General features: G+C 51.4%; 1 protein-coding gene across 1 annotated transcript; it reads right to left on the bottom strand.

Annotated features, from left to right (window-relative positions):
• Nucleotides 1-224: 224 nt before the first annotated feature.
• On the bottom strand, nt 225-6068 carry LOC142591607 (uncharacterized). The gene has a single exon (XM_075703910.1). The coding sequence runs from the start codon at nt 6066-6068 to the stop codon at nt 225-227; it is 5844 nt and encodes a 1947-aa protein (XP_075560025.1).
• Between the last annotated feature and the right edge of the window lie 5962 nt (nt 6069-12030).

Genomic DNA, 12030 nt, shown 5'->3' with positions numbered 1-12030 from the left:
ACAGTCGTGCAGCGCGAAAGAACAAAAGCGGCGCCGGTCGCGTAAACAATGCAATCCGAGAGGGAGGAAACGAGAGTGACGGCGCACGGGGAGAAGGAAGAAGAAGGGAGGGGAGAGGAGTCCAATGTTCGCAGACGAAGGCGGCGCCCGGGCGGGAAACTTGAAATGGACACGGGACAGCACACTCCCCGTCTGGTTATACATATAATCACTATATGATGTTTTCAGTCCTCACACGGAATAAGCAGGACTGTCTCGGTCACAGGACGGAGAAACGTCTTGATCACTCCCCGTGTTGCCGTCTTGATTTCCACCTTTCGCACCTTGCCGTCCGCACTCGCGATAACGTTCACAATGAGTCCCATGGGCCACTCGTTGCGGTGAACCTGGCTGTCACTCAGGAGGACGAGGTCACCTGCCTTGAGACTCCGCGTTGGGGTCTGCCACTTGCGACGACTCTGCAGGGTGGTAAGGAACTCGCGTCGCCAGCGGCACCAAAAGACGTCGGCCAGCCACTGAACCTGCCGCCACTGTCGCCGATATATATCTTTGTCATTAAAGACTGGTGGCACTGTGTTGCCGCCGACCTTCTGGGTCAGAAGCGTTGCCGGAGTCAGCACTTCCCAGCTCTCGGGGTCCGTTGAGACAGGAACGAGGGGTCGTGAATTTATGATCCCTGAGACTTCTGCCAAGAGGGTTACCAAGACTTCGTGAGTAAGGCGACGAGAGGTATTCTCAAGAAGCATGGAGTCCAAAATTCGCCGTGTGACTCCTATCATCCTTTCCCACACTCCTCCCATGTGAGAAGCATGAGGGGGATTGAACACCCAAGTGCATCCATGGTCTGACAGGAATGTTCCTAGCTTCTCGTGGTCTGGGCCAGTGGTGCTCACCTTTAGTTCGGTGCATGCTCCAACAAAATTTGTCCCGCAATCAGACCTCAGTTGCTTTGCCGGGCCCCTTATGGCAAAGAATCTGCGGAGCGCATTAATAAAACTTGAGGTATCCATGCTCTCGATTACTTCAATATGAACAGCACGGATACTCATGCAAGTGAAGAGTACGGCCCACCGTTTACTGTTGGCCTCACCGCCTCTGGTGCGACGAGACGTGACTTGCCACGGGCCAAATACATCTAGTCCGACATAAGTGAAAGGTGGCTCGGTGCTTAGTCTTTCTGCGGGCAGGTCTGCCATCATCTGCTGTAGCTGCCTTCCTCTGAGCTTGCGACATGTAACACAAATGTGTATATATGAGGCGATGCTACGCTTAGCTCCGACGATCCAGAACCCAGCTGCCCTGACTGCTCCCTCAGTGAAGTGGCGTCCTTGATGTTTGACCTGTTCGTGATAATGCCGCACAACCAGGGTGGTGACATGGTGTCGCCCTGGCATGATGATGGGCTTCTGCTCTTGCTGGTCGAAATGGTTGGCCCTGCCCAGTCGGCCACCGATTCTCAAAAGACCGTCGGAATCAACCCATGGATCCAGTCTCCACAGAGGGCTTGACTTCGGTAGTCGCTTTCCTCGTTGCAAGCTTTTGAACTCCTCTGAAAAGGCTTCCTTCTGGACAGATAGAATAATGGCTGCCTTTGCTCGGGCTAGGTGTTCTGCAGAAGGTCGCACTTGGTGAGATGAGCTGTTACGCGGGCAGTTTGACACGTTTTCAGAAGTGCCCCGAATTTTGTCCACTAGCCGTACGAGCGTTCCAACTGCGCGAGTCAGCGTAATCCAACTTGAGAAGCGCTCGAACCGCTTGCTGCCGAGTTGTTTCACGTCCACACTGGTTGCGAGAACATTTGCCTGGGGCCGCACCTCCGTGTCGGAGTCCGCATCGACCAAGTCGAACTTGCCCTTCAATACCTGCGAGCAGTGTTCTTGACGATACAAAAAGTCCGGGCCTGTCAGCCAGGTCGATCCTGCCATCTGGGCCGCTGGCACAGACCTGGTTCCTAGATCCACAGGGTTCATGTCAGAAAGAACGTAGTGCCATTGGTCTGGCCGTGTAGAGCTCCTTATGCGTTCCACCCTGTTACTGACATACACAAAAAACCTTCGCGTCTCATTATGTATGTAGCCTAGGACGACCTTGCTGTCAGTATAGAAGTTTACAGCATCAAGTTCCATATCTATTTCACGACTGATGAGTTCTGCTAGCTCCACTGCCAAGACTGCGCCGCACAGTTCAAGCCTTGGGATGGTGTGTTCCGGATGCGGTGCTAGCTTAGCCTTTCCTATGACGAACCCGACATGACACGCACCATCTGGATATGTCACTCTGAGGTACGCCACTGCAGCCACAGCTTTCGTTGATGCGTCGGAGAATATGTGCAGTTCCTTCCACTGTGCGGTAGTGAGTGAGGCAGGGGCATAGGTGCGAGGTATGTCCAGCTGCTCGAGTACTTGCAAGGAGTCTTTCCACACCTCCCAGGCGGCTCTCTTTTCGTCAGGAAGTGGGCAGTCCCAGTCGCATGTCAGAGCGACTAGCTCTCGGAGGAGGGACTTTCCTTGAACGATGACTGGAGCAACAAACCCAAGTGGGTCGTACAGGCTATTTACCACTGACAAGACACCGCGCCGAGTGAATGGCTTTTCCTGGAATGGAGTCGTAAATGTGAAGACATCCTTCTTCAGATTCCAAGAAACTCCCAGACTGCGTTGGATCGGCTGTGAGCCATTGCTCAAGTCAAGATCCTTCAAATCGTTGGCACGGTCTTCTTCTGGAAATGCTTCCAACACTGTAGGGCAGTTAGAGGCTATCTTATGGAGCTTAAGGTTCGATGCGGCCAACATCTGTTGCGTGCGGCGTATTAGGCTGATGGCGTCCTCGTCGTTGTAGAGAGACTTCAACCCATCGTCGACATAGAAATCCCTCTCAATGAACTGCCTGACGTCGCTGCCAAATTTTTCCTCTCCTTCTCGTGCTGTTCTCCGCAGCCCGTACGTTGCAACTGCTGGTGAAGGGCTGTTTCCAAACACATGTACCTTCATTCGGTACTCTACCACGTCACTGTAGATGTTGTTGTTGCGGAACCACAGAAATCTCAGATAATTTCGGTGGTCGTCTCGTACCAGGAAGCAGTAGAACATGTGCTTAATGTCCACAGTAATGGCCACTGGCTCTTTCCGGAATCGGATGAGCACCCCAAGCAGGCTGTTGATCATGTCTGGACCGGTAAGCAGCACACTGTTTAGAGACAGGCCCTTAAACTGTGCACTGGAGTCGAACACGACTCGTGTTTCCCCAGGCTTTCGTGGGTGGCAAACACCAAAGATGGGGAGGTACCAACACTCTTCTCCCTCTCGAACCGGTGGAGCTTCCTCGGCGTGGCCGTTCTTGAACATCTTCTCCATGAAGCTCGCGAATTGTTCCCTCAGTTCCGGCTTTCTCTTCAAGGTCCGTTGGACAGCAGTGAGGCGTGACTCGGCCAAGCACTTGTTATTCGGAAGCCAAGGTCTTGGACAACGAAATGGAAGAGGTGCTACCCAACTGTTGGATTCGTCCCTTGAGAACTCGTCATCCATCAGCTTCAAGAACTTCCTGTCCTCGACGGAAAGGGAAGGTCTGTTGTCATCCTTCGTTGTGTGGAACAGCGTTTCAGCGACCCCATCGCCACAGCGGTCTTTCCTAGCAGCGTTCTGAGCTGGTTGGAAGCAGTTTGTCGACCCTTGCGTGTCAGCGAGCTTCTCCTTGGCAAGAAAATGATTCTGGCATGGCTCGAAAATGGAGGGACGTCCATTTTCAAGGACGTTTGTTTTGAGGTTGCTCACAGAGTCCGGTGGGCGACTTCGACTTATGCAGACATTCCCCACGATGACCCATCCCAGATCCAGTCTCTGAGCAAATGGAGCATCAGCCGGTCCGTTGCGCTGTTGTCGAACCTTGTGTACTCTGAGGATATCTCTCCCGAGGAGAAGTAGAATCTTGGCCTCTGGGTCCAAACGAGGAATGAATTTAGCTACAGCTCTGAGATGGGGGTGATGCGATGCCACATCCGGTGTTGGAATCTCGTTCCTGTTGTTAGGCATCTCGTTGCACTCGATGAGCGTTGGCAAGGGTAGCTTCACGGAGCCATGAATGTCCTCAATGAGAAAGCCGGATGCTCTTCTTCCTATCGCCTCTGCAGTTCCAGCACATGTCCTTAGAGTGTAGGGGGAACTGTCACCATTGAGCCCGAAAACGTCGAAGAACTCTGTTCTTGCAAGGGACCTGTTGCTCTGGTCGTCTAAGATGGCATACATTTTTTCAGTGTTGTGAGGCTGAGTCGGGTGACTAACTTTCACCAAGCAGATCTTAGAGCAGGATTTGCCACCGCCGCTTTGACCGCAGACCTCCGTACACTTTGATGACACTTCAAGTGCGGAATCTTGGTCTCGACCTACTTCTTCAGAGTCGTGATGAGCTGCAGGAGACTTATGGTTGACATTTCCGGCATGAAGTGCTGTGGCATGCCTCTCGCTACCACAATCGTCACATTTGAGAACTGTTTTACAGTCTCTTGCAAAGTGGTCTGTTGAAGCGCAGCACCTGAAGCATATTCCATAATTTTTCAGCAGAGATTTTCGTTCATCCAGCGGTTTTTCTCGGAAAGTACGACACTTCCGGAGGGGGTGAGGCTTCCTGTGCAGAGGACAATACTTGGTTGTATCATGCCACTTTGGTGCGTTTGAGGGCGGATGGTCGGTGCTTGCTTCCCCGTCCGTCAGTTGCACTGAGATGGGCGTTCTTCTCGTGCCGTCATTCGCAGCCCATCTGTCTGCTCTTGGGAGCCTTGAAGGGGTGCCACTTGCAGTGTTGAGTTTGAAGCTAGGATCATTTCTCGTTTTCGCTTGGTCCCTGATAAAGCTGGCAAAGAACGAAAAAGGGGGAAAGGCGACCCGATGATCTCGTTTGTACTTCGATCCTTTCGCTATCCACATGTCTTGCAAGCGCTGCGGCAGTTTTTCTACGATGGGGTTTACCCCTCTTGCCGTGTCCAGATAGGAAAGCCCAGTCAGCTGAGGGTCACATTTTGCAGCCTCAACTTCAAGAAGCAGGTCTCCCAGCTCTCTCAGTTTCTCGGTGTCCTTGTCGGACAGTCTGGGGAAACTTGCGATTCTCCTGAAGATGGCCTCTTCTATAATTTCCGGACGACCATAGCATTCCTCAAGTCTTTCCCAAACTACATCTAACCCGGCTTCGGGGCAGTCGACGTGCACGGAACGCAGCCGCTTTGCATAGCTCGACGACTCGGCACCAAGCCATTTCACGAGAAGATCAAGTTCTTCGCTTGCCGTAACCTCGAGAGTCCGTGTCATTCCCTTGAATGTAGATTTCCACGCCCGGTAGTTCTCAGGGCAGTCGTCAAACTTCGTAAGTGAAGTACTCACAAGGTCGCGTCGAATCAGATACTTTGTCATGGCGGTCAGTTCTGGGGCGTTAGCTTCATCTCCCTGCTGACGAGCAACGTTCTGGGCGATTCCTTGGTTGTGAGCGCTAGGAGTGCATGGAGCGTGGTCTTCAGCTGCTTCATCAACGTTCTGAAAGACGTAATGCTCTCCGCCGTCATGCCGCTGCGATTGCTGGCGCGGGCCAATGCGCACGTGAGCCTGGTCAAGCACGTAGTCAAAGGTACGTTGAGCGCGGTCTTCGGATGCCTCCTCCACAGTCCGACAGATGTGATGCTCCCCGCCGTGCTGATCTACGGCAGCCTCCAGGATCTCTGCTTGTGCTTCCGCGGCGGCCGCTTCTCTATCCAACTGCAACACATGTAACTCGGTGTCTAGCTCGACTTTCTTGCGTTCGATCTCCGCGGCCGCATTTTTCTCTTGTTCTTCGAGTTTGGCCTTTTCCAGTTTCACCGCGGCTTCTTTCTTCATAAGAGAAGCCTGCACTCGCGCCGCGGCGGCCTCCGCTCTTGCTCTGGCGGCGAGCATGCTTGGCGTTGTCGAGGCGGTCGAACGCTCCGAACGGGCTGAGCGCGACGAATGCCGTGACTGCACAGAGCTTGCCATTTTCTCAGAGCATGCGAGACGAGATTGGTCCGGACTCACTTGAGCAGCGGGCGACTTGCGGTCTTGCGACGCCATGCCGTGTGTGGCTGCGAGGCGAAAACGGAGCTTCGCAGCGCGGAGCCAGCGAGCCGAGCCGCCTAAGCCTAGGCGCTTTGGAGACGCGCGTGAGATGCCGACTCGGCGTTCATCGCGTTTTTACTATTCTGATTCCGTGGCACGCGTTGGGGCTGCGGCCACTCCTCAGATAGTTAACGAGTCGCAAACACCAAGAAAATTAAAACTTTATCCTGTGCATTTACATACTCGTAAAAACGCGGTGCTGCCACAGTCGTGCAGCGCGAAAGAACAAAAGCGGCGCCGGTCGCGTAAACAATGCAATCCGAGAGGGAGGAAACGAGAGTGACGGCGCACGGGGAGAAGGAAGAAGAAGGGAGGGGAGAGGAGTCCAATGTTCGCAGACGAAGGCGGCGCCCGGGCGGGAAACTTGAAATGGACACGGGACAGCACACCGAGGCAAGGAGAACGCTCCTCCAGATCGAGATCCCGGTCTCGCTCCCAGTCCGTCAAGCGGGCCACGTGGGCCGACAAGGTCAAGGGAGCGACATAGCCGTCTGGGAAGACGAACGCATCAAGCAAAGAAACGACAGGTGAGGCACAGCCAGAGCATAGGATCGATCCCCGTATCCAAGCGCTCGAAGCGGAAAATAGGGAACTTAGACGCGAGCTCGCAGAGCTTAAGGAATCCTTTAACATGAAAGGAAAACTCATAAACCGGCATGAGGTTAGCAACAGTAAACCAGGCCCGTTAGCCGGTCAGTCGAAACGCAAGGCGCTCAACCCGGAACCTTTTAGCGATACAGAGGAGGAAGAAGAGGGCGACATAACCGAGGTCAACGAGACCCCGTCCGCCGCCTCGGCTTCCCCCGTCAAAAACGAGGGTAAACTGGAAAAGACCCTGAGTAGGATTATGGAAATGCTCTCCGCCATAGAGTTGAGAGTAACGCTATTAGAAAGACCTAAGGCTCAGTCCAAAAGTAGACAAACAACACGTACTGAACCGCTCCCGACAGGATCTAATCCCGACGGGGGCGCCACAGGTCTCTAAAATTTCACAGTAAACAAGATGGCTAACACAAATAATACCGTTAAAATTTGGCAGTGGAACTGCGCTAGCTTCCAGAGGCGCAAGGCTCCGTTAGGTCAGCTCGTCAGATCGGTGACAGACAAGCCACAAGTGATATTACTGCAGGAGACGCTGTCGGAGAAGGAGATTACTCTGTCGGGGTATCGCGCAGTAGCGTACAAAGGCGAAGCGGGGAGAGGCATCGCCGCCTTAGTTAAAAAGAGTGTCTCTTTTGTGGAGCACACCGTTCCAAAATATCGTAGCGGACTAGAAGCACAATTGATCGAGCTCGTTCCCAGTAGATCGAGCAACGCGAATGTCTTTATTCTTAACGTTTACAGTTCGCCTGCAGATAAGAACAGAGACTTTAATGCACTATTCCATTCCGCAATCAGGGCAGCCAGAAACGCGCCCCTCTTAATTGCGGGGGACTTCAACGCTCCGAACACGGAATGGGGATATGGCTTTAACAGCAAGAAGGGCACAAACTTAGCCGGATGTGCAGCCGATTTTAACCTCACGCTTGTTACAGATCCTAGGTTTCCCACTAGAAGGGGTAATTCGGTCAGTCGAGACACAACGCCAGACCTCACATTCTTCCGAAATATCGAGGGCACGTGGGATAATCTTCAGGAGGACTCGGGTAGTGACCACTACGTTCTCGAAATCGCGGTGCAGGTCAAACCCAAACCTCCGGTCAAATACGAATACGTCGATTGGGATCTTTTCCGAAAAATTCGAGCCGAAACCGCCCCCTCAAGTGAATCCTTCAAGGAACTAATTACCAATCTTAAACAGGCCGTCAAAAACGCGACCAACGAAATCAGCACAAAACTTGAAGTCCCCAAAATGGACTCTCGGTTAGCGCATCTCCTGGAGGCTAAACACGCTCTTGGAGAGAGGTGGAAAATACAGAAATTAAATCGCCGATTACGAGCCAAACTAACGTCACTAAACAAGGAAATAGAGTACTATTCCAAGCAACTGGCCCTGCAACAGTGGGACGAAACGTGCAACGAAACGGACGGTCGCATGAGAAGAGGTAGTAAGTGGAATCTGCTTAAAAGCCTCCTAAACGATAAACAGTCCCGGAGTGTGCTAAATCTCGCCGTCGATAGGCTCATCCATAAGCAGGTCACCTCGGGCCTCACAAACGATGTAATTGTCAACGACCTGGCGCGAACTTACCTACACGTCAAGGAAAGAGATTCGCAAGGCGTAAGCGCGAGAGCAGCTTACACGGGGCTAGACAGGCCAGAATTAGACGAACCTTTTACGGTTCCAGAAATCATAGACGTACTCTTCAACCTAAATGGAAGATCGGCCCCGGGCCAGACGGGGTCACCAACAAGCTCCTCCGGAACCTGGACGACAAGGCCATCGAAATCCTAACGGCAGAGATAAACGAGGTGTGGAGCACGGGGCAGGTCCCGTCGGAATGGCGCACCGCCAAAGTGGTGCTCATCCCCAAACCGGGGAAACCTCCGCACATAAATAACCTGCGTCCCATCTCTCTAACATCGTGCATTTTCAAAGTGGCAGAACATGCAGTACACAATCGAATCGTCGAACACGTCGAAAACCACGAACTATTTAGGCGTAATGTAATAGGTTTTAGAAAGGAACTCTCCACACAGGACGCAATGCTCCTCCTGAAAAGATCTATATTCGATAACGAGACGCGGGACGTACGAGGTATCATTGCACTCGATCTCGCTAAGGCCTTTGACAAGGTGGCTCACGAACACATCTTGAACGAAATTTCCCATCTCAACCTAGGGCGGAAATTCTTTAATTTCACTCTCTCGTTCCTATCGGAAAGGAAAGCGTTCCTTCGACTGGGCACGATCTCGGGCGGTCCGTACGAACTGGGCAACTGCGGAACCCCTCAGGGCTCGGTCCTATCCCCGCTACTATTTAATATCGCCATGCATAAACTCTCTGAAAGGCTGGCCGCACTCCCAAAAATAGGCCACGCAATCTATGCAGACGATATCACAATCTGGTCCCCGGGGGGATCTTTGGCCGATCTGGAGCAATCTCTCCAGGCGGCCATAGATGTAACAGAAGAATTTCTTAAATGCACGGGTCTCAAGCTGTCACCGACCAAATCCGAACTCCTCCTCTACAGACAGTCGAGGCAGGGCGTTAGGAACCTCGAGCCTCTGGAAACGCTGCCAGTCGAAATTACAACACGAGAAGGGCACCCCATTCCGAGGGTGAACTCCATCAAAATTTTAGGACTTCTAATCAACGCCAAAGGCTGTAATGCAGAAGCTCTAAACAAGCTGAGCGCGCAGGCGGGAAATATACTAAGACTCATAACTAGAATCGCAAGCAAAAGGGGGGGACTCAAGGAGGACAACCTACTCAGGGTCTTCCAAGCTTTCTTCATCAGTCACATTACTTACACGGCACCGTACCTCAAGTGGAGCAAAATTGAACAGAACAAACTCGACACACTCATCAGGTCCGGCGTCAAAAGAATGCTCGGTATTCCACAATGCGCTAGCTCATTAAAACTACTTGAACTCGGAATTCACAATACCACAGACGAATTAATTGAAGCACAGTTTATTGCCCAGATCTCCAGGCTTTTGTCAACTAAGCCGGGAATTAAATTTCTTGATGAAGCTGGTCAACTCCCTATACAGGCACCGCTCAACCGACACCCCCTGTCTAAATTAGCCCGTGAAGGTATAAAGGTTGAGCCCGTGCCGAGGAACATCCACCCAATATATAACGAATGTCGCAGAAGAGCGCGGGCTAGAGCCATCCTTCGACGAATAGATCCTTACGGGGTAGATGCATTCTTCGTTGACGCCGGCAAATATGGCAGCGAAGACAGGTTTGCAATCACGGTCGTTGACGCGCGCGGAACACTTATCAGCGCCGCATCAATCTACGCCAAACACGCGAACGAGGCGGAGGAAACCGCGATAGCCTTGGCTCTTCAAGCCGCAAAAGGCCCGGCGTCCATTTTCTCCGACTCGCGCACGGCGGTCAGGGCTTTCTCGTCCGCTCTAGTTTGTAAACACGCAGCCGACATCGTTAACAGATGCTTTCGTATTAATACGCCAGAAGAAACTGCAGGTCATACCATAGCATGGTTCCCGGCCCACATGGACGATGCAACTAACCGAGCGGGTTGCAACCCTAACGAGCGAGCCAACTGCCTGGCGCGTGAATTCACGAACCGCGCCAGAGCTAGCAGTCCGGCTCTCCCGCAGGATTGCCCCTTCAAAGATAAACCTACAACCTTTCACGAAATTACGTCACATTACAGACACAGCAGGAGAAAATTCCCTCCCCCCAGTCCGAAACTGCACAGGGCTCAAGCTGTTACTCTCAGGCTTTTACAGACGAGATCGTACCTCACCCCGAGAGCGCTTAGTTGGATAGACCCGAACTTTCCGCAATCGTGCTCCAAATGCGGTCACGCGTGCTGCTCCTTCGACCACATGCTCTGGCTGTGCCCGTACAACGCGGGCTCCGACTTTCATAACAAGTCTAAGTGGGACGCCTTGCTGAAGAGCTCGGATTTCCCAAGCCAACTTCAGGCCGTCCAGAGGGCCCGCGACGTCGCGGAGAGTCACCATCTCCCTGTCCCGTCGTGGGCGGAGCCACCAACTTGATCGGGGAGCCTTCGGTTCCCCCCAATCAAGTTCCTCAGGACACTCTAATAAAGTTCTTGTCACTGTCACTGCAGTTGCCGATGAAAAATTACGCCGTAAAAACCCAAGCATGCGATTAGCGTTACCGTAAATGCGATTCATATGAATGTTCCATGTAAGATTGTGCGTAATGTAGATATCAAGATATTTGTATGATGATACATTTTCTACAGGTATATTGTTCATATTGTACGTAGGAAGTGTGGTATTTCTTACAACACGGGACACACGCATCGCCTTACATTTATTAGAATTGAGCTTCATTTGGGATCTAGCACACCATGATGTTACTATGCCAATGTCTTATTGAAGGGCATCGCAGTCGCCAGAGTTAGAAATGACACGATAGAGAACACAGTCATCGGCGAATAACTTAATTGATGATTTAATTTGGTCTGGGAGGTCATTAATATAAATTAATAATGGTCCTAGAACCGAGCCTTGCGGTACACCGGAGGTTACTCGACCAGTGGAAGAGAAGTATTCGTTAGCATAAACAAATTGGGAACGGTTAGACAAAAAATACTTGATTCAAGCAAGCACGTTACGATCAATGTTCAGGTTACTTAATTTAGTTAAAATAATTCGTGTGAAACAGTATCGAATGCTTTGGCGAAGTCTAAAAAAATGCAGTCAATAATAACGTTAGCATCCATGGCCTGGAATAAATCATTAGTGAATGACAAAAGCTGTGCCTCGCAGGAATAGTGTTTTCTAAATCCGTGTTGGTAGGGGGTGAAAAATAAGTTTGACTCGAGAAATGAAACCAGGTGTGAGTAAATTATGTGCTCCATTAATTTGCAGGGAACGCTGGTTAGGGATATAGGTCTGTAATTAAGTGGGGAGTACCAACTGCCAGATGTATGTACGGGAATCACCATCCCTGCCTTCCAATCATTCGGAAGGATGGTGGTTTGAAGTGACCGGGAGCAAAGATTTCGTTCAGAATTATAGATGAATAAGTAATAGTTCCCTTAAGAAATTTCGTGTGGATACCATCTACTCCCCTGCATGCAAAAACTTTTGAGGTCTGTATCAACTTTACAACGCCATCAAGGTCAATAGTAATAGGAAGCATTGGAAAATAATGCACATCAGAAAAAAACAGCGCTTGCGCACAGCACAGAATCCGAAAATACAGAGATGAACGCGTCATTCAATAATTCACAACAGACACTGGGATCGACAGGTTCGTTGTTAAGATCACACAGTTCAACGGCACTAGATTTTTTACCGTTGA

This window comes from Dermacentor variabilis, chromosome 8 (assembly GCF_050947875.1).
Source record: "Dermacentor variabilis isolate Ectoservices chromosome 8, ASM5094787v1, whole genome shotgun sequence".
NCBI classification, from domain to species: domain Eukaryota; kingdom Metazoa; phylum Arthropoda; class Arachnida; order Ixodida; family Ixodidae; genus Dermacentor; species Dermacentor variabilis.
The sequence above is the reverse complement of the archived record's forward strand: the minus strand, read 5'-3'. Positions and strand labels throughout refer to the sequence as shown.